The sequence below is a fragment of the Aethina tumida genome, chromosome 3 (assembly GCF_024364675.1).
Source record: "Aethina tumida isolate Nest 87 chromosome 3, icAetTumi1.1, whole genome shotgun sequence".
NCBI classification, from domain to species: Eukaryota; Metazoa; Arthropoda; class Insecta; order Coleoptera; family Nitidulidae; genus Aethina; species Aethina tumida.
This window is the reverse complement of record NC_065437.1, coordinates 12,739,946-12,762,609: the sequence shown is the minus strand read 5'-3', so window position 1 is coordinate 12,762,609 and position 22,664 is coordinate 12,739,946. Positions and strand designations below refer to the sequence as shown.

The following is a 22,664-nucleotide window of genomic DNA, read 5'->3' as shown; positions in this document are numbered from 1 at the left end:
TTAATAATATGTACAGTAGTGGACATTATTATAGCTTTTTAAAGTGCTAAATGTTATGGTCATAACTACTTAACTTAATGTAAACTAGTAAAATATTATTTATCTACTAGTGTCGTTTTTCACTCTATCCTAAAAATTAAGATTTTTCTTATTCTATAATACTGTTAGACTTTCCTGAATTGAGCTGGACATAAATATAGCAACTTTATTTAAAAAGATTTTTATATATAATTTAACAATTATATTTTGTATAATATCCTTTTTGCCTTATAATGTCATTACATCTTCAAGGCGTAAATAAACTCCTCCATGATTTTTGAATTGCTGTGAAGGATGCGTTCAAATTAATATAATTTTTGTGTTTAATTCTGTTATTAACGTGACACTACATGTTTTCTGTAGAGTCTAAAAATTGTGTCAATTGATGGTTTGATCTTTTAACCAGACCCTCACAATTTTGAATTTGTGTTATTTTTTTATTAATTTTTTTATTAATACAAGAAACGACAGACTTATTTAACTGTAAAACTCTACTTGTTTCTCTTGGTATCGATGAATTGTAATTTTTCTTACAGTGCGGACAGATAAATAATCACCTGAAAAGTTGCTACAATTTTGTCCATCAAAAAATAAAAAAAGTATATATAGAGGCTGTCCATAGAAGTAAAAACTTGTTGCATGTTTATATGGTTTTTATTATTTAAATATATTACGGGCTGTGCAAGATCATGATAAAATATAAATACAATTCAATTGAAATAACAATTAATATACAATTATATTAAATAATATGGATAGTATTGGTATTTACTTAAATTTCAATGTACTTGATTTTTAACATTATTTTAATTGTTTACATAATATTCATCATTAATTTCAACAATACTTAGACTTTTCGTACTTTCAATTATTTCATTTAGTTCTAAAAAAGATACAATAGATTTATGGTAACTAAAGTAAGAAATGAAAATGTTTGATTCAAATTTATCTAAGTAAAAGCGGCATCAATTGTCGTTATATGTTTTGTAGTACTAAGTTTTCGATTATTGGACATATTTAAATAAATGTTTCACTAAATCCATTCAATTTCACTTATAAGATATACACAGCACTATACGTCAACTGTATAGCTACAGATTTACTGGTATAAGTATGTCGGTGACGCGAACGTACGAGATTTCACCCATCCAAAAAGTATCTAAGGCGCACAGCACATTGCGCGTGCGTCAGTCATGAGGGTCCTGAAAATTTCCAATACTTCTCTCTCTACTACTCTATGAACAAAAGAAGTACGAGCATGTCGGTGACGCGAACCCATAAGACTTTTTCATATCAAAAAGTGCAAACGCGGCTAAAGAAGTTTTCGCTTCAAAAATACGCAGTTACTTAAAAAGTGAAAATAAATTGACCACCTGCTTAGGTGACACAACAATAACAGAAAAAACAAACATTACGTATAATGGCATCCAATTCAAATAATACAGCTCATTTCCATGGCCACTAGTGTATATATTTTTTATTTCCATTAAGTGATTCTAATAAAATGTTTACTTTTATTTGAATACAATTGATGGATTTATAGTTTTTATTATTTATAGATTTCAAACACATGAGGTTAATAAAATTATAAGGTGTATTTGAAGTTTGATAAAAACAAACTGTGTTTGTAGCTCGTGTATCGCAAAATGCAAATATTTACTTTAGAACAGATTGTGCTGAATGAACAATTAGCACGATAAATTAATTTATCACACCTTTTTGCTAAACTGCATATTTTCCATAGCAAACTAAACTCACCTTTTAGATGTGTATGTATTTATTACAACGGTTTCATTGTATATTTCTTTATAACATTTTAAGGTTAAATAAGTATTTTATTTATTCCAGAAATAAAGCGGCGTACAGACTTTTGACGGGCGGTACGGGAAGCCTCCAGGACCTAACCCCGTCACCAAGTGATTCCGGAGTGTCGGAACTCGAAGCTGCCCTCAGAGACCGCGACTCGGAACTGGCCTACCTCAGACAGACCATGGAGCACAACGAGCAGGTCATTTTCCGCGTGTATCAGGAAAAAGAAAAAGTATGGGAGAGAGAATTACGACGGCTCAAACAAGTCCACGAAACACGGTAAAAACAAAAAAAATTTCAAGTTGTTTAGTTTGTGCACAGTGTTGTTGTTTAGATTAAGATCCAGTGCCCAGAAGATAATGAAGCTGGAGCAGATGCTAATGATGCAAACGTATCAGTTGCAACAGGAGAAGAAACGGCTGAACGGCGAGGTACACAAGGAAAAATGTCAGAGCGATCGGTTGCGGCACGAAGTCGAGGCTTTGAGGGGCCGATTGGAGGAGACGGAATGGGGACTGTGCCAAAAGACGGGGGAGATTTCGTTGCTCAAAACCCAGCTCAAAGAATGCCAAGTAAATCATTGATAATTAAATCCCCTCTTAAAGCAAAAAACTCACGTTGTCTTTTACAGAATGAACAGACGACGAAGTGTCAGGAGATCCTTCAGCTGCGCACGGAGAACCGCGAGCTACGCGAACAATTGGAGCGCCGCGACGCCGACATGGCCGAACTACGCCAAGAGACCTCCACGAAAACCGAGGAGATACGTTGTCTGCACGCGGAACTCGACCGCTTGCACTGTGATCCGGACGTGGATCAGAACGAGAGACTAAAAGCCGAAATACGCGAGCTCCGCGAAGAACTCAGCGACATGTCGTTGAACGAGTATGGGAACATCGAGCCGGGACGCAGGACGCAGAATTCGTGCGCGGACAGTTTGGAGGACGTGGAGATCAGGAGGTTGAACGGCACGTCAGCGGAGGAATCTTGCTGTTCGGAGGCCGACAAGCTCAGGGAGGAGATGGACGTTAAGGCGAAATACTTTGAGAAGGAACGGATCGTTTGGGCACAGGAAAAAGAGAAAGTGCTAAGGTAAAATAGATTCGTTTATAGTAATGTTTATTTTGCTATTACACGTTGTTTGATTTCAGATATCAAAGACAGTTGCAAATGAACTACGTGCAAATGTACAGACGTACTAGGGCACTGGAAAAAGAAATTGAAAACTTGACAATCGAACTGGAGCTGGACAAGGCAAACGTAGAAAAGAAATTGTCGTCGTTGGATCTGACTCAAACAATCGAATTATGATCTACAATCATCATTTAAGCGTCAACAACGATCGGTTTTTCCCCTGTAGATTAATTTCTATAGTTTGGGTTAAAAGTGATTGAGAATTTGCAGTTTATTCGTCCGCGTTTCTACGTTTTATTATATATTTGTACCTAAATTTTTGTTGTATTTTACTTTGGTATTTGGACGGTACTTTTACGGATTAAAAATGTGATTTTTCAGTTTTAATTTATTTGATGCGTGTTGTTTTTTCTGTGTAAATAGTTGCAGCCTTGTGGCATTCATATAATTTATGTTTTATTCGACGTAACATAACTTTTACCAATATTCCTTTTAGACTTAGCGTAATTTTAACATGTATATAACAGAAATACACTTTTTTATTGATAAAAGCGCATTTTTATTTGTTTCTAACTTATCCACAACAAGTTGATGGCATCCAAACTTTATTGTGTATCAAAATTCAACACAGTGAAAGAGCTAACAGTAAACACATTTAAAATCTGGACCGTGGATAAAGTTTGTTGGTTTTAAGGACATCATTGACTTTTGTAAGCCCCGTTTCTTTGGGAAAATTGCTCTTGTGAGGTGCTTCCTGAACATCAATTATCTTCGACCCCTTACGATATTTGTACCACCAATATTCAAAGGCTAAAGTAATACAAGCAAGACCAATTCCAACGAAAATTACAATAAATACTCCTCCGATGTTTTGAATGCTGATACCGTCAGATTGGTCATCTTGTTTGTCGCAATCTTTCTTCGCGGCAGGATTGTTGCTCCACCACTTTTCTTTCAAACGTTCCAATTCCCTTTTATTCAGTAGTGATAGGATCCTGCAATGATGAACAATATAATAATTTTTATATATAATTATTAGGTTAGTTTACGCAGTATTGAATTGATCCTTCAGTGGTGATCCTTGTTGGACAGCAATAGCATAAGGTTTTCGAGAAAATTCTTCGCCGATAACTGTTAAATCGCAATTCGTTAGTTCCAAGTATTTTATGTCGGTGGCGTCGCCCAAGAATGCAAATCCTGAAATAAAAACAATCAAATCACTCAATTAAGTAAGAAAATTGTGAGCGTGCCTTCGCTGGATGATTTAGAACTTCTAACTCTTTCGACAGCTTCTTCTAAAGTGTTCGGCAAACCAGCCTCTTTCATTGCTTGCCACATTTTCGTATACTTGTCACTAACTGGATAATCCCAAACCGCCAGTTTTGACCTTTCAACATCCGTTAAGCTGTCATTCAAACTCATGTCCTTCCAAATCCTGCAAAAATTTTTTTATTATCACAAATCTAGCTCGAAACTAAGAAATTTACTCGTAAAATCTGGCTTCAATATTGGCCATCCTCTCAAAATAAGTCATGGTAGCCGATCCGTTTAAAGGAGCGTATTGAATTTTGTACTGTTTGGACAAATCGTCCAGTGATTCGATCGGTGTGTCCAACCTAGAGACGGTCAAAAACGCAGCCAGGTTAGCCGTATAAGAAGCAATAATAATGAAACCGAACAGCCACCAAGTTGCAGCTACTAAACGACCAGACAAGTTTTTCGGAGCTTCGCCTCCTCCTTGCGGTGTTAAAGAAGTCATACAAAACCACAAACATTCTTTGAGGTTGAACTCGCGTTTCTCCTCGTCGTCTTTATATTTTTCCCGGTTGTTTTGATAACTGTATGGGCTCCAGCGATCAAAAACCCACATTAGAAAACTGAGAAAAGGGTAAAAATATTATTAAGGAATGATGCCTGCTTTGGGTTTTAGTACCTGGTGAAGAAATAAGCGGCCAAAATGCAAAGCCACACCTCGTGTTCTAAAACAGTTAAAAATTTAAACAGGGACGTTGCAGTTGTTGGGAGCTTCATCAAAATTGTTATCCCCACCAAATCATAATAGGGTACAGTGAAATCTATTACGTTTTCTCTTTCCGCCATGACAGACAAGGAACCTAGACCTATATCGGCTCTTTTCTCAATCAATTCTTTGATCATTCCGTTCCACCTTCCTTGTTCATCCATGTTTCCGAATTTACCGTCAGCAACCGGATTAATTTCGTAGTCAAACTTGAGGGTTTCCGCAATTTTATCTATCAGGTCTATACAGTAGCCTTTGAAGCCTTTCGGAGCGTTTTCGTCTTTTATTATGAAAGGTGCTTGCTGCAATAATAAATTTAAATATAAAATAATTGAAAATATTCCTTTATATTTACTTCGACAGTTGCGACACGATAAACAACATCAGCAGTATAATTAGACATAACTTTTTCGTCTACAAGGGTCAAATTGTTGTCATAACCAGCTTTCCAGCTTCCCAAAATAATCGATTTATCTGAAGCGCCTTCTCGAACTCCTACTGCTGCAACTTGCATCGTAAACTCCATGTAACTATGTCCGTTTGATACTATCGTAATTGGACCATACGTTGGACTCTCCGTTGTTTCCTAAATCATGAAAGGAAACTAAAGGAAACAATTGTGTGGGTCATAGATTTACCTTATTGAAATACTTCTTGATATTCAACCCTCTTCTTTTAGGTTTATTTTTACCGTCGTAATCGTCACAAGTGATGTAATTGGTCACGTTGTTCCTTTTCCAAGCACCATCAGCAATCATTTCTCTAAAACCGGCGCGAAAACAATAAAATTATCTTTGGAATGTTGGAACAAACATACTTCATGGTCAAAAAAGAATGAAGAGCCAAATCAAAATAGAAAGCTGCGGCGATTTCTGGGTCGGCGTTCAGCTGATAAGATGTCTTGATCAAACCCAATCTGTCTTGGTATTTGGCGTCGATTGTCGGTTTCGCCACCATTACAGTGGCATTCCTGCATTGGCACTTGACGTCGCCTTTGTCCTGCGTGATCGCGTGCCAAGCGAATTTCCTGTTGAAGAACTGCACGCTGTCCGCACCGTCTAGGACTTTTTTAATGTTCTTCAGGCTGCCCAATATGAAGAAATTCACTATGTCCAATTTGTACAAGCTCTGTAGTTGTTCGTGGATGTTTTCCTTGATTGGTGTTATTACGTGGCGCGTGGCCACGTTTTGCAACAACGATTTATATTTGTGATCCATCACTGAAAACATATCCTATTATATTCTAGTGCACTTTTTGTACAAATGCGTTATACCAAAGTATTCGTCGAATAAAATGGCAGCGTTGGTGATATTCTGGTTGATGACAATGGTTCTAACGATTTCAGGTATCATGTCGGCGGGCGGACAAATTTGTATAAGGTACTCTTTTTCGTTATCGTCAATGTTGCGCCATTGCCTCAAATCACCTTCCTGTCCGAAAGACGCGCTGATCGTCGGCAAACCAAGAGCTGCGGTGAAAGATTTCACAGTCTCCGAAGCTAAGCCGGTTTTGGTTGTGTCCAAAACGAGATGCGGTGGAGTATTTTTCTCCAGCATGTCGTTATATGTGGAACACACTACAATTATCAAATTAATCAATTGATCTTATGGTAATTATCACAAATATTATCTTACACGACTCCAATAAACCAGTACTGTCGGTTCTGTTGCCCACAACTTTTCTGGTATCAGCGCTTACGCCCAGTTTATTATTTTTCTTAATATAGTTTACAGCTACTTCTACAGCTTTATCCGCCACCATATTTCCTTCCTCATTTACAAACACTATAAATACCATTACGTCACCAAGTGTTATCTATAAGCTACTGCTGGGTACTTACAGACATTTATATTTTGTGTAGTTTGAGAGTTTACTGTTAAAAGAGCCCCAAAGACTATCAGGACGATTTTGAACATCATAGTTATTGTGCGCATTCAATATTTTCTGAACATCTTATCCGAACTTAGAGTTAGTTATGAAGTGAATCGAACAGCACCAATGGTTACCAGGCAATAACCATAGAATACACACACATCATTAATAATGGATAATGTTTTACCAACAAATGTGTAGCGTGTTTATTTCTGAAACTATATTACGATGAGTGATACGAGGGTCAATTGATTTTAATCATCAAAATTTGATGGTTTAATCAGAAAAAAATCGCTACTACAACACACTTTCTTTTAATTAATTGATAAATTGATGTGCTAAATGTCCTTTTTACGTCGTTTGCGTTAAGATTTATTAATAAATACAAATACATGCTTGTTTAAAAAAATATATCAATATATGGACAGGTGTATTTTATTTAGTAATCAAAATCACACCCCAATTGTTGTACAGATATGACTTTTTCATGTAATTGCGTGTAAAAAAGTAAATTAATAATAAAACTGTTTATAGATCAATTTCAAAATATTATTGTTTAATAAATAGAGATGATTGAATTATTATTGACCTGCATATATAAAAAGAACAACATCGTTATAAAATTATTGATTAGTTGAGTGCACGGAAAATTACTTGGCAGGTTTAAAGATTGATTAGTTTTATATTGTTGTTATAAATTAATATATGAAGATTATAGTGAAACAAAATATAATCAAAAACTTTTATTTCAATAATACAAAACGTATAAACATGGAGAAAAATATACATTTTCCTTTAATATTAAATAAGTACAAAACCTAATCAGCAGTCTAATTCTCTGACTATTTCAACCAGTCCAATTTCAGAACTGGGATAGTCTCTTGTTAATGACTATCAGGTCAGGATTTAAAATTCAAATTTATTTAACAAAAACAACATTAATGTTTGTGAGATTTGTAAGCTTTGGGTAATTCTTCATCAAGACATGCGTACAAATTTTCCAACATTTTATCGACATCACCACTCGGATTCCACTGAAAATTACGGATCACCATTTTACAGTCCATGCTGCAGGTAAAAATTACAAGTAAATGAGGTCTCTTTTGCGGAAAATCCGAATCTGAAAAGTAATCGTTAAATTTCAATCATTACTCGTAATTAACCTAAGTACCTAAAGTGATTTTCACCGCGTATTTTCGATCCTCAACGTTATAAGCAATACAGCAGTACATCAAATTGATCAAATCATATTCTATTATATCTTTATTGTGGTCACTTATCAGTTGGCATATGAACATCTTCCTCTTTTGTGCGGCCTCACGTTTCATTGCAATGCGTTCATTTATGGCAATTTTTAACATGTCTATGTATTCTAGTGCTGTGAATTCTGGTTTCCATGGAGGAATTTTGAATTTTGAACATCCAAGGCACTGTTCTACTTTGGCGGAAATCTCCAAAAAGGGCGACACCTTGTTACCACTGCATGTATATGTCAGTCGCAAATGAACGAAACATGGTCCTGGATCGACCAAGTTATTCAGATCACTGAATTAAAAAAATGTGTTAAAACAACTGTTTAGATTCAAATTCCACGCAATTTATGATTTTTAGTTTGATCTTTAAGTATTTTTTCCAAAAACAAATAATTACCCAAGCAAAGGGATTTACATTTAATCTATAGTTATACACTAACCCTTCTAAATAATAAATAAAAATGTTTTAATAGGAAGAAAAAACATTGAATTTACCTATTTACTATTAAATCTTAATGGTGTGAATTACATGGAAAATAAATTCCCATGATGGTCAAAAAGTCAGAAACTTAAACATTTCTATAATTAAAATATGTTAACCCATTTACAATAATTATAAAACTTACGTTTGAATATAATGATCAAGGAGTCCAAAATCAAAATTTAGTTTAATGAGCAAATGGGCAACATTTGTGTCCACATAGAGTTCAACATCATCAACTGAAACATTATCCTCTTTCAACAGACTATCAAATGCCTCTCTAACTTTCTCATGTTTAACCTCAGTCCTTAACTTCTCAATCTAAAATTAGAGAATTGAAAAACCTTATGTTAATGTTGTAAAATAAATACATGGAATTTTTTGTATGAATGAAGGAATTGTGTCAGAAGTTCAGTGATGGATTTGCAATTGTTCAGGTCGTAGCTGGTAAGAGCTGGAATGTTCTCAAGTACATCCTCTATTTCAGGATCGTTCATAAATTCTTCCTCATTGAAATAAAAGTCGGGGGCAAATTCAAAGTCTCCTGGATTGAACATTATCTCCCACGTTAATTTTTTGCCTGCGTACGGTATTTTTATCACGTAGTGATACGAATCTCCATGTTTGTTGGGAATTAGTTTAATGTCGTTTACACTCAATCCTTAAATTATTTACAATTATAGGGGGGTGTTTTAATTATTATGAAAGAGTGTATACCTAATTTATTGCTGGTACACAGTTCTTGCATGTTGGGACGAAGGCACCTCGGAAATTTTGAAAAATCATTGTTCGAATGCATTTTTGTGTGTCGGTTTCGAACGCCGAAAATCTATATTTTGATTCCGCAGAAATTGAGGTTAAACGAACATCTTAAAGACAGAGTACTGCAGCATGTGGATGAAATTGGTGAAGAGGGCGTCTATCTGCGTATAATAAAAATAAGATACAGAAAACAATTGAAATTTTGTTGATTTAAAACATACAACAGAAATCAACAATAGCAAATATACATAAAATACAAAAACAAACAAAAATTGAAAAACAGGTTGACAACACGCATGCGTGTGAATGACGTCCTTATAATTTAGAATGTAATACAGTTAAAACATTAGAATGACCCCCTAAAGCGCCATCTACAAAATACTGTTCAGCCATAAAAAGAAATCTCTCCTACCTTAACAATTCAATTGAAAGTAATCAGTAATCATTTAATTTAAACGATTTTCTAACAAAATCAAATAAAAAATGAAGTTTTGTTTAAAAATAATCAACTTAGGAGTTGTATATTTGTAGTTTTTAATACAAATCATACACACTTGAAATTCAAAATATGACTGCTAGATGGCACGGGTTCGGACCAATCCGCAATACATTTGACTATCTGTAGGTAGCCGGTGTTCTGTGTTGTGATTCGTATCAGTTTTACACGAACCTCCATTTTGTGTTTGTGAGATAACACAGAAAAATATATTTTTTTCGTCGAAAATATTGTGCGTGAACTTTTAATTGTGTTTGTGTAAACTTTTTTGGTGAGTTCACTCACTTTTGTACAAAATTTTGGCATAATAGAGTGCATATTTCGTTACTAATTGTACCACACCCAAGTTTTATTTGGTTCAATTGACGGGATATCCTGTATATATTTGTGTATATTTTTATTTAATAGTTTTTTGTTTTATTGTTAATAATAATAATAATAATAATATGATTTGCTATTTATATATAATAGTTTCTCTAAAACTTTAAAACATAAAAAATTGTTTTGCCATTTTATAACGGTGATAAATTATCACTAATTTAAAAGTCAGTTGATTACACTTAAGTACCACAGACAGGAATTTGGCATGAAGTAATGAAATTGATCGGGTTTTGCACTGCGGTTGTTTGCGGATTCAGTGGATCAATCCGTTTCACCCTAAAAAAGGTCAATAATACTGTGTTCTTGACTGCATTGACTTGCTGTAGTTCATCACACCCAAATTATGTCATCGTTATTGTAATCCTTTTATCTTTGAGAAGATATGGACGATTATGAGTGGATATTTTAGGTTCATTATTTTGAAACATTGAGTGTAATTTCCTGTGTTTCCCTCATGAATTGTTAATTTTTTGTGTGTGTTGAATTTAGATTTATATCAGCTTTCATCAATTCAGTGAAAGTGCCAAATATAATTTTGTTTTATTTCACAATTACTGTATTTTTTAGAATTCCAATAGATTGATCGATTAATTTATTAATTCTATATTTAACATTATCCGTGATTGTGACTGGTTTGACATTTTTATGACACGAAATTGTACTTAGATTAGATAATTTTTAAACTTTACACTGATGTAAATATAGCTTTTCAAATCATCTTATAAGATTAAACTTTATATCCGGTTAGACAGTAAAAAAATTCGGAAGTGTCGAACAAATCTCGGAGTGGAACTAAAAATAGATGAAATATTTGGTGTATTTAACGTATACAGATGTTAAACATATGTGAGATCATGGTATAAAAGAGTAGACCTTGGGACCTCGTATAACTTTAAATAAGGATGACTCATTTGGCCCCATAAATGTTGATTCAATAATAAAAATGTTCATTAATTAATTATAGTGTGACATTAGCCCACCCACATAAATCATATTGTACCTAAGTTTACAAATAATAAGACTAAAAAATTTGATTTTCAAAATATTCCATAATAATTATAGCATCTTATTAAAATGTATTAAAAGGATTTTAAAATTGGATCCCGGTAATTGTAATGTTTATTGTTTTTACAGTTATTGTTGTGTTCACTACAGCTGATCAATTTAATTTTATTTAATGTACTGCGAATATTTTTTATATTTCGTTGGGCAAAATTATCGAAACTTAAGTTATACTAGTACAATGATCCATGTTGATTCAGTCAATTATTTACCCAGGAGTCTTGTTGATTATAATTAATTAATAATGGGTTATAGTCAAACTGTATCATGTGCCATAAGAAAAATTATAATTCTGGTCTAACGAGTCTGAAAGAAACAAGTAACAACAATTTTCAGCTTGTTACAAATGTAACTTAATATTTTTTCTAATTTGTTACATCTAATTTACTGCAAGATCGGTCCATTAATCTCAAAAAAAAAGAGTAATATTTTATTATTATTATTCACAAAAAATTAACAATAACTCAAATATTTCAACATTTTGTGGCGTGACCTTTGACTTCTATCACTGCTTGGTATCTTATAGAATCTACCAGTCTCTGCAAAGGGTCAACAGGAATTTGTTGCCACTGCTCCTGTATGGTTTAAATAATTTCTTTCTCCATCCACTAACAGTTCTTAAACTAAATTTCAGTTCAATTTCCTTCAGCTTTAATTAGAGTTGACGAATTCTATTTCCAATTAAAAGGATTTACAATTGCAAATTGGGATCCTATGTGACTGATGTACAAAAAATAATTTAAATATTAATGTGTTTAAATGCAATACTTGTTTCGTAAAATCAATCCCATTTTCAAGATAAACTAAATTTTAGTAGGGTTGGTTTATTGGAATATAAGAGAATTACAGAGGGTTTTCTTTTATAAACTTTTATATAACTTTTTGGTGGATTGACCCAGTTTATTAATAAACATAATAGTAGACACACCCATACATTTTATAGCAACACGATCAGGCCAAACTACTCATTAAACTCACCTCTTTTAACAATATCTAAAAACTTTATTCAAAGCTGTTCTTTGTTTAATATAAATAATTGTTCTCTTGATTTGTTTGTTAGTATAATTACTTTTGAATTCATTTGAATTATGTTTATAATTTCTTTTTATCTTTTAGCTACTAGTTTAAACCACTCTTTAATAATGCACAAAGTGGCATCTTTTCCTAGGCAAATGGTGTTTTCCAATATGACCCTGTATTGAAAATAATAAAAGCATCCCTAAACCCATAAGGCTTCCGTCATCATGTTTAATCATAGGAATTTGATATTTACAATGGTGTCGTTGCCAACTGGCCGTCTCACAAAGGTTCTACCATTCGACCTAAACAAATTAAATTTACTTTCGTCACTCCAAAGGACAGTGTTTCATATTTCCTGAGTCCATGATATGTGGGATTTTGTAAATGTTGCTGTTTTTCTTTGGTAATGGTGTTTTTTTACTCCAACTCGGGTATGTGGTACCACATTAATAAGGCGACTTCTCACTTGTCTGCTACTAAAGTCTAGATTAAATTGTGTCTGAACTTTCTCCGTGATTTGTCTTGATGTTTTACGAGAATCTTTGAGGGAGAGAGTCTTCTTATAATTTTGACTATCCTAGGAGTGGATTTTCGTGGCTTGTGTCGATTTTCAACATCACTTTAAGTGCGGAATTTACATAAAATATTCGAAACATTCTGAGTGATATTTCATGTTTTTGCCACGTCACATTGCCTTATGTGTCGTGTTTATTCATTACTACGTTGAAACTGATTGAAAATGTTAAAAATTGAAGTACAACTAACCGCAAAAATATTATTCCATTAGTTAAATTAAATGTTACCCATGTAGTTAATAAAAAATCCTTGCTATATTTACGTCCAACTCAATTTAGTAAAAATAAATGTATATATTTATAAAGTAAGAAAATCAGTTTTTAGATTAGTGAATAAAATAATATTGGTAAATTAATATTATTTTAACAGTCCGTTAAGTAAAATAGTTATGCCATAATATTTAACATTATAAAAAGTTGTAATAATGACCATATATAATAACTATATAAATTATGTAATTTCTAGACGGCTTGGTTGAATCACAAGCGTCAACATGGACCAGATCCCACCCCCTAAGGAGGTGAAGATCCTCGAAACCGCGGAGGACATTCAAGAACGTCGTCAGCAGGTGCTGACCCGATATGACAACTTTAAGGCAGACGCACGCGCCAAACGAGAGAAGCTCGAGGACTCGCGTCGTTTCCAGTATTTTAAACGGGATGCCGATGAGCTCGAGAGCTGGATCCAGGAAAAACTCCAAGCCGCTTCCGACGAGAGTTACAAGGATCCCACCAACTTGCAAGCTAAGATCCAAAAACACCAGGCATTTGAGGCTGAGGTGGCCGCACACAGCAATGCGATCGTTGTCCTAGACAATCAGGGCAAGGAGATGATCAATCAAAACCACTACGAGTCGGAAACCATTCGCAGGCGACTTGAGGAGTTGCACCGCTTGTGGGAGTTGCTGTTGTCGAAGCTGGCCGAGAAGGGACAGAAGTTACAACAGGCATTGGTGCTCGTGCAGTTCATCCGCCACTGCGACGAGGTCATGTTCTGGATTAACGAGAAAAGCGCTTTCTTGTCGACCGAAGAGTTCGGTCACGATTTGGAACATGTCGAGGTGTTGCAACGCAAATTTGACGAGTTCCAAAAGGATATGGCGTCCCAGGAGTACAGGGTGACGGAGGTCAACGATTTGGCTGACAGATTGTTACAGGACGGCCATCCGGAACGAGACACGATCATCAACAGGAAAGAAGAGTTGAACAACGCCTGGTCCAGATTGAAACAAATGACATTATTGAGACAAGATAAATTGTATGGAGCGCACGAGATCCAGAGATTCAATCGCGACGCAGACGAAACAGTTACGTGGATATCGGAGAAGGACGTGGTTCTTTCTTCCGACGATTACGGAAGAGATTTGGCAAGCGTCCAGGCATTGCAAAGAAAACATGAAGGAGTCGAACGCGACCTTGCCGCCCTCGAAGACAAAGTCCTCAATTTGGGCAAAGAGGCCGACCGTTTGAGTGGCGTGCATGCCGACCATCAAGATCAAATCCAAGCGAAAAGGGAAGAAATTGAAGGATATTGGAGAAGTCTGACCGGCAAGGCCAAGGAGAGGAAGGACAAATTGGAGGAGAGTTATGCTTTGCATCGGTTTTTGGCCGATTTCAGGGACTTGGTCTCTTGGATTAACGACATGAAAGCCATCATTTCAGCCGATGAACTGGCAAAAGACGTGGCTGGAGCTGAATCTTTGCTAGAGAGACACCAGGAGCACAGAGGTGAGATTGACGCTAGGGAGGACAGCTTCAACAGCACCATCGAAGCCGGCAAACAATTACTGGAGAAGGGACACTATGCGAGCGACGAAATCAAAGAAAAACTATCTACTTTGGCATCCGACAAGAGTTCCTTGTCCGCATTGTGGGAAGAACGACGCGTGTTGTACGAACAATGCATGGACTTGCAACTTTTCTACAGAGATACGGAGCAAGCTGACACTTGGATGACTAAACAGGAGGCATTTTTGGCCAACGAAGATCTTGGCGACTCGCTCGATTCAGTCGAAGCTCTGATCAAGAAGCACGAAGATTTCGAAAAGTCTTTAGTTGCACAAGAAGAGAAGGTGAAACTTCTGGACGAATTCGCAACCAAATTGATCGATGGCGAACATTACGCCGCCGACGATGTGGCTCAACGTAGAGCTATGCTGTTGGAACGTCGCAAAGCATTAAAAGAGAGGAGCACCCAACGCCGCATTCTCCTCGAAGATGCATACAAACTGCAGCAATTTGAAAGAGATTGCGATGAAACCAAAGGATGGATCAACGAAAAATTGAAATTCGCCACTGACGAAAGCTATTTGGACCCAACCAATCTCGGAGGAAAGGTGCAAAAACACCAAAACTTCGAACAAGAACTGCAAGCAAACAAGAGCCGTGTCGAAGACATCTCGACAACCGGCCAGGAGTTGATCGAAGCCAAACATTACGCCGCGCCCCGCATCCAATCCAGACTGGAGGAGATCGTTGGATTGTGGGAGACCTTGGAACAAGCCACCAGCAAAAAGAACTCGAAACTGCAGGACGCCAGCCAACAGCAACAGTTTAACCGAACCATCGAAGACGTCGAGCTGTGGCTCAGCGAAATCGAAGGACAGCTCATGTCCGAAGATTACGGCAAGGACTTGACTTCCGTTCAAAACTTGCAGAAGAAACACGCCTTGTTGGGAGCCGACGTTGCCTCGCACAAAGACAGAATCGAGGGCATCACACAGGCGGCCAACCAATTCGTCGAAAGGGGCCATTTCGATGCCGACAACATCGCCCAGAAACAGAAGGTGTTGTGTGAAAGGTACGCCGCTCTTAAGACCCCATTGGCGGTTAGGAAGCAAAGACTCCTCGACTCTCTGCAGGTGCAACAACTCTTCCGCGATATCGAAGATGAGGAAGCGTGGATCCGCGAGAAGGAACCCATTGCAGCGTCCACCAACCGTGGTCGCGACTTAATTGGCGTTCAGAACCTCATTAAGAAACACCAAGCTGTCCTGGCTGAAATTAACAACCACGATGGACGTATCGCCAACGTCTTGGATACCGGCAAACAGATGATGGAGGATGAACACTTCGCCACCGATGAGATCAGAAATAGGGTCACACTGTTGTCCAACCACTGGGACTCGTTGAAAGAAAAGGCCGGTCAGAGAAAACAAGATTTGGAGGACTCGTTGCAGGCGCATCAGTACTACGCCGACGCCAACGAAGCTGAAAGCTGGATGAGGGAGAAGGAGCCGATTGTCGGGAATCAAGACTACGGAAAGGACGAGGATTCGTCGGAAGCTTTGCTTAAGAAGCACGAAGCTCTGATGAGCGACTTGATCGCCTTCGGCCAGACCATTGAGGGACTGAACGAACAAGCCAGAAACTGCAGGGTAAGAACCATTTTTTTTTTATTTATTCAGTTTAATATATTATGCTCCAATTTTTGCAGCAACAAGAACCACCAGTTGTAGATGTAACTGGTCGTGAAACTGTTCAAGCTTTGTACGACTACACCGAAAAGTCTGCCCGTGAAGTTTCAATGAAAAAGGGAGATTTGTTGCACCTGTTGAACTCCAACAACAAGGACTGGTGGAAGGTAGAGATTCACGATCGCCAAGGTTTCGTTCCGGCGGCATACGTCAAGAAGGTGGACGCAGGACTAACAGCCTCCCAACAAAACCTATTGGACAACAACTCCATTTCAGCCAGGCAGGCTCAAATCAACGCCCAGTACGAGAGACTGTTGCAAACGGCCAGAGAACGTCAGAACAAGTTGAACGAAACCGTTAAAGCCTACGTTTTGGTACGTGAAGCTGCGGAACTCGCCAACTGGATCAAGGACAAAGAGATGCACGCCCAAGTGCAAGATGTCGGAGAGGATTTGGAACAAGTGGAAGTTTTGCAAAAGAAATTCGACGACTTCCAAACCGACCTCAAGGCGAACGAAGTCCGCTTAGCTGAGATGAACCAGATCGCCCTCCAATTAGTTTCTCTCGGTCAAACCGAAGCCGCCGTCAAAATCCAAACCCAGATGGAGGAGCTGAACAAGAAGTGGGACTCCTTGCAGCAATTGAGCACCGAACGTGCAAATCAATTGGGATCCGCTCACGAGGTGCAACGTTTCCATCGTGACGTCGACGAAACCAAGGACTGGATCCAAGAGAAAGACGATGCATTGAACAACGACGATTTAGGCAAGGACTTGCGCAGCGTCCAGGCATTGCAAAGGAAACACGAGGGACTCGAACGCGATCTGGCTGCTTTGGGCGACAAGATCAAGCAGTTAGACGAAATCGCCAACCGACTTGTGCAAACCCATCCAGAAAGCGCCGAACAAACCTTGATCAAACAGGAGGAGATCAACAAACTTTGGACGCAGCTCACCGCCAAGGCCAACAGCAGGAAGGAGAAGCTTCTCGACTCGTACGACTTGCAGCGATTCCTCAATGATCATCGCGACCTTTTGGCTTGGATCAACCAGATGTTGGGACTCGTCAGGACCGATGAACTGGCCACCGATGTCACCGGCGCCGAAGCCTTGATTGAGAGACACCAGGTTAGTTACGAACTGATTGTAGGGTTTGCACTTCAAAAAAGAGCCAGGAGGATTTCAAGACTTATTTTCAAAATGTATTCTTCTAGAATGAATAGTTAATTTTGCATGAAAATGTAGTTTAATAATGATTAGTAATAAATACCCATTTTTTGGATTTCAGAAACTTGTTTTAAATACAATATGATAAACATTTCAAGCATGCTATTGATTATATATTATATACAGGGTGATTCACCAAACTTATTCATAAGAAGTTTATGGAGAACGAAAAGTTACGTGAACCACCAAGTATATATTTATATTTATATGAAATATGACTTAATGCATGTGCATTTTGAAAATGAGTCAACCAAAATTCCTAGGACGTTGTTTAATAGCATTGTGGTAATTTCTAGAACTACAGGGCTGAAATTGACGCGCGCTATGGAATTCCTCAGGTACTAAAATTGCACCCGAGTGTGAACAGTAACCCGACTAATATGGTTTTTGAGTTTGTTTTCCCTTAAACATTTACCACCCGAAATTTTTAACATTTTTCTCCTTTCGACGAAACAGATTCTCTCTGGGACATCAAACATCATAATTGTTGTTCCACAGCCGCTTTTAAAAAAGTTTCAACAACTGTTACCTTTGTTTATTTTAGTTTGCTCAATAAACAAAGTGTTTTATACCTGCGCACTAATTTTAACCAACCAAACCGGGCCACATTAACGCCCTTTCAGTTCAACCATGTGTCTTATCTTCTTACATCAACGACTCCTCCAAACAGCTTTTAAAAACGACTGTTTTTCAAATTTAGGAACACCGCACGGAAATCGACGCCCGCACCGGAACATTCCACGCGTTGGAGCTGTTCGGCCAGCAACTGCTCAACTCCAACCATTACGCCAGTCCCGAGATTCAGGAAAAGCTCGAACAACTGAACAAGGCGAGAGAAGAACTGGAGGCTGCATGGATCGAACGTCGCGTCCAACTCGACCAGAATCTGGACCTGAACCTGTTCAACAGGGACTGCGAACAAGCTGAGAACTGGATGTCGGACCGAGAAGCCTTCCTGGCATCCGACGAAGTCGATTCGAATGGCGATAACGTCGAAGCTCTCATCAAGAAGCACGAGGACTTCGACAAGGCCATCAACGCTCACGAGGAGAAAATCGCCGCCCTGCAGAGGCTTGCTGATCAACTGATCGGAAACGAACACTACGCCTCACCCACCATCGACGACAAACGCAAACAAGTGCTGGATCGTTGGGGCCATCTCAAAGACGCCCTCATTGAAAAACGTTCCAAATTGGGCGAAAGCCAGACGTTGCAACAATTCTCTCGTGACGCCGACGAAATAGAGAACTGGATCGCCGAAAAGCTCCAACTGGCGACCGAAGAAAGCTACAAGGACCCTGCTAACATTCAGTCCAAGCACCAGAAACATCAGGCCTTCGAAGCCGAATTGGCAGCCAACGCCGATCGTATCCAATCTGTAATCGGAAATGGTGAAAACCTCATTGATAAACGTCAATGTGCCGGCTCCGAGGAGGCTGTGAAGAGGCGTTTAGAGTCGATTGCGGAACAATGGGAGTTCCTCACCCAGAAAACTACCGAGAAATCACTCAAGCTCAAGGAGGCTAACAAGCAAAGAACTTACATTGCGGCCGTCAAAGATCTGGACTTCTGGCTGGGCGAAGTTGAGAGTCTGTTGACCAGTGAGGATGCCGGAAAGGATCTTGCGTCCGTTCAGAACTTAATGAAGAAGCACCAGTTGGTCGAGGCGGACATTCAAGCCCACGAGGATAGAATCAAAGGTAGACCATTCAATTAATTATGCAACAACCCAAATATTACTTAATTTTTTAAATGTAGATATGAACAACCAAGCTGACTCTTTGATCGAGAGCGGACAATTCGATACCGCTTCTATTCAAGAGAAACGTCAATCGATCAACGAACGATACGAAAGGATCAAGAACTTGGCCGCTCATCGCCAAGCTCGCCTCAATGAGGCCAACACTCTTCACCAATTCTTCAGGGACATCGCTGATGAAGAATCATGGATCAAGTAAGAATGCATCAAAATAGACGTTGTACATAGGAGGTAATTAATATTTTTATAGGGAAAAGAAGTTGTTGGTTGGCTCGGACGACTACGGTCGCGACTTAACTGGCGTCCAGAATCTGAAAAAGAAACACAAACGTCTAGAGGCCGAGCTCGGCTCCCACGAGCCAGCAATCCAAGCGGTACAAGAAGCTGGTGAAAAACTGATGGACGTTTCCAATCTCGGCGTACCAGAAATCGAGCACCGTCTCAAGGCATTGAACCAAGCGTGGGCCGAATTGAAACAACTCGCCGCCACCAGAGGCCAAAAATTAGACGAATCGTTGACCTTCCAACAGTTCTTGGCCAAAGTCGAAGAAGAGGAGGCCTGGATCAGCGAGAAACAACAACTGTTAGGTGTTGAGGACTATGGAGACACCATGGCTGCAGTTCAAGGTACGACATTATCATCTTATTGTTTATTCTCATATTTATTTGCATTATTCTTCAGGGTTATTGAAGAAACACGACGCCTTTGAGACCGATTTCCAAGCGCATCGCGATCGTTGTGCTGGCATCGCCGACGATGGTCAACGTCTTGTCGCTGCAGCAAATCATCACTCTGACAGCATCTCACAACGTTGTCAGCAACTGCAAACCAAACTTGATCATCTGGCCGCTTTGGCTGGTCGTCGCAAGGCCAGGTTGGTCGACAACTCCGCCTATCTGCAATTCATGTGGAAGGCCGACGTTGTTGAAAGTTGGATCGCCGACAAGGAGACTTATGTCAAGAGCGACGAGCTAGGCCGAGACTTGTCCAGTGTCCAGACTCTGTTGACCAAGCAGGAAACTTTCGATGCTGGTATGTACAATATTTGCACTGCATTTTCTTAGTAAATCTAACTACAATGATCATTTTGTTTAGGTCTGAGCGCTTTCGAACACGAAGGCATCCAGAACATCACCTCGCTAAAAGACCAACTGGTGGCCGCTAACCACGACCAAAGTCCGGCCATTCAGCAGCGACACAAGGACGTAATCGCACGCTGGCAAAAACTGCTCTCCGACTCCAGCGATCGCAAACGTCGCCTTTTGGCCGCCCAGGAGCAGTTCAGGAACATCGAAGAGCTCTTCCTTCAGTTCGCCAAGAAGGCGTCCGCGTTCAACTCCTGGTTTGAAAACGCCGAAGAAGATCTGACCGACCCGGTCAGGTGCAACTCCATCGAGGAAATCAGAGCGTTGAAAGAAGCGCACGCACAATTTAGAGTAAGTCCCTTGTTTAACATTTTCGAAAACATTATTAAACTTTAATTTTTAGGCGTCGCTTCAAAGTGCCCAGGACGATTTTAACGCCCTCGCCGATTTGGACAAGAAGATCAAGAGTTTCAACGTCGGCCCGAATCCGTACACCTGGTTTAACATGGAAGCGTTGGAGGAAACTTGGCGTAACCTGCAAAAGATCATCCACGAGCGCGACCAGGAATTGAACAAAGAGGCCCAGAGGCAAGAGGAGAACGACAAGCTCCGCAAGGAGTTTGCTAAGCACGCCAATTCCTTCCATCATTGGCTTACTGAGACACGGTAAGGATACAGGTTTATTACTTAAATGTATATCCTTAGATACAAATGTTAATGGAGATAGGAATTTTAGAATAATTTTATTTCCAGTTACCGGATTTTAGGATGGGACGGGTAAATTAATGAGTGGTGATTTTGTCGTGTTCATAACAAGTTTGCCGTGAATTCGTATTAAACGCTTCAAGTTCAGCATTATTGTTAACATTACTAATTAGAGAAAACCTTGAGTGTTGAGTTTTGATATATTTACATCAAATCTAACATGTATATGGTAAATAATTTAAAAATTTGTGTACAAATGAATTATTTTGTTTATCAGCACATCAATGATGGAGGGATCCGGTTCTCTGGAAGACCAACTGGACGCAACAAAGAAGAAGACGTTAGAGGTTCGCGCGCATCGCTCCGACTTGAAGAAGATCGAGGATTTGGGAGCGATCCTCGAGGAACACTTGATCCTCGACAACCGTTACACTGAACATTCTACAGTCGGCCTGGCCCAACAATGGGATCAACTCGATCAGTTGGGAATGCGCATGCAGCACAACTTGGAGCAACAGATCCAAGCCAGGAATCAATCGGGTGTCAGCGAGGACGCTCTGAAGGAGTTCTCGATGATGTTCAAGCATTTCGACAAGGAGAAGGCGGGCAAGTTGAACCATCACGAATTCAAGAGCTGTTTGAGGGCCCTCGGCTACGATTTGCCGATGGTGGAGGAGGGACAACCCGATCCGGAATTCGATGCTATCTTAGGTGAGGAGACAATTAAGTTTTATACGAGTTCCCATTTTAATTAACCATTTCTTTAGATTTGGTGGACCCCAATCGCGATGGATACGTTTCCCTGCAAGAGTACATGGCGTTCATGATCAGCAAGGAAACCGAAAATGTTCAAAGTTCCGAGGAAATCGAAAAGGCCTTCCGTGCTATCACTGCTGGAGACCGTCCTTACGTAACCAAGGAAGAGCTCTACCAGGTAAAATCATTGTTCCCCCCTTATTTACTTGTACTAATTAATTTTTGTTTATAGAATTTGACGAAGGATATGGCGGATTACTGCATAAGCAGGATGAAACCGTACGTGGAACCTAAATCGGAACGTTCGATACCTGGAGCGCTGGATTATATAGAATTTACCCGTACACTTTTCCAGAATTAGCATTTAGAGGTTTAATAATGTTGCACACAATATATTAAAGCATATTTAACGGCTATCGTATTATTTATTAACTAATTAAAATATTTAATGGAATTATATTTATTACCCTAAGATGTTTATTGCACTGTTTCTGCAAAGTTTTATGGCTGCTTTTGGGCAGGTTTCACTTTTTATATTTATTTTAAGGCTGAAAAAGTTAAAAAATATTTTATAATCCTCTAAATAAATGCTGGTTGCTTGCTACACATTATTTTATTTACTCCCAAAAACCAAACTCTTAGGTTTGAGTTACGTAATTATTTTAAGATAAATTAAACTTCTTAATTTAAATCATTTGCATTTAGAAAATCGTTTTCATCAAAGTTTGAATTAAAATATAAAAGTAATCGATTTATTTAGATTAATAATTTCTATCATTATATCCTGCCTGCTCTAAAATTACTTTATCAA

The 22,664-nt window shown here is 38.6% G+C and overlaps 4 protein-coding genes across 8 annotated transcripts in view; 2 read left to right on the top strand and 2 right to left on the bottom strand.

Moving 5' to 3' along the window:
• LOC109601013 (leucine zipper putative tumor suppressor 2 homolog) overlaps window positions 1–3,512 on the top strand; it is a 60,121-nt gene extending 56,609 nt beyond the window's left edge. The window contains exons 5-8 of one of the 2 annotated variants that reach the window (XM_049964967.1): window positions 1,888–2,127; window positions 2,183–2,420; window positions 2,480–2,940; window positions 3,000–3,512. In XM_049964967.1, coding sequence (XP_049820924.1) covers window positions 1,888–2,127; window positions 2,183–2,420; window positions 2,480–2,940; window positions 3,000–3,159 — 1,099 coding nt within the window. In that variant the 3' untranslated portion in view covers window positions 3,160–3,512. The remainder of the gene's footprint in view (window positions 1–1,887; window positions 2,128–2,182; window positions 2,421–2,479; window positions 2,941–2,999) is intronic. The other variant, XM_020017213.2, reaches the window with a different exon arrangement.
• Window positions 3,513–3,637: 125 nt separating this feature from the next.
• On the bottom strand, window positions 3,638–6,988 carry LOC109601012 (ionotropic receptor 25a). Its single transcript, XM_049964966.1, has 11 exons — window positions 6,844–6,988; window positions 6,638–6,787; window positions 6,277–6,579; window positions 5,820–6,222; window positions 5,641–5,764; window positions 5,358–5,588; window positions 4,916–5,304; window positions 4,470–4,859; window positions 4,233–4,417; window positions 4,032–4,179; window positions 3,638–3,977 (listed from the first exon to the last, which is right to left on the bottom strand). Exons 1-11 carry the CDS (start codon window positions 6,935–6,937, stop codon window positions 3,638–3,640), a joined length of 2,757 nt encoding a protein of 918 aa, XP_049820923.1. The 5' UTR covers window positions 6,938–6,988.
• A 617-nt stretch (window positions 6,989–7,605) lies between these two features.
• LOC109601016 (BRISC and BRCA1-A complex member 2) lies at window positions 7,606–9,643 on the bottom strand. The gene is made up of 6 exons (XM_020017216.2): window positions 9,593–9,643; window positions 9,327–9,532; window positions 8,981–9,270; window positions 8,755–8,930; window positions 8,047–8,420; window positions 7,606–7,995 (listed from the first exon to the last, which is right to left on the bottom strand). Exons 2-6 carry the CDS (start codon window positions 9,406–9,408, stop codon window positions 7,814–7,816), a joined length of 1,104 nt encoding a protein of 367 aa, XP_019872775.2. The 5' UTR covers window positions 9,409–9,532; window positions 9,593–9,643; the 3' UTR covers window positions 7,606–7,813.
• A 348-nt stretch (window positions 9,644–9,991) lies between these two features.
• On the top strand, window positions 9,992–22,457 carry LOC109601011 (spectrin alpha chain). Of its 4 annotated transcripts, XM_020017211.2 has the most exons (14): window positions 9,992–10,138; window positions 13,372–16,282; window positions 16,342–17,448; window positions 17,844–17,885; window positions 18,248–19,247; window positions 19,306–19,501; window positions 19,557–19,933; window positions 19,989–20,339; window positions 20,403–20,743; window positions 20,796–21,058; window positions 21,146–21,169; window positions 21,375–21,808; window positions 21,865–22,031; window positions 22,086–22,457. In XM_020017211.2, the coding sequence occupies exons 2-14, from the start codon at window positions 13,400–13,402 to the stop codon at window positions 22,212–22,214; spliced, it is 7,314 nt and encodes a 2,437-aa protein (XP_019872770.2). In that variant the 5' UTR covers window positions 9,992–10,138; window positions 13,372–13,399; the 3' UTR covers window positions 22,215–22,457. The 4 variants fall into 4 exon arrangements, with proteins under 4 accessions (XP_019872770.2, XP_049820921.1, XP_049820920.1 ...); XM_049964964.1 differs by lacking the exon at window positions 17,844–17,885; XM_049964963.1 differs by lacking the exon at window positions 21,146–21,169.
• The last annotated feature ends 207 nt before the right edge of the window (window positions 22,458–22,664 follow it).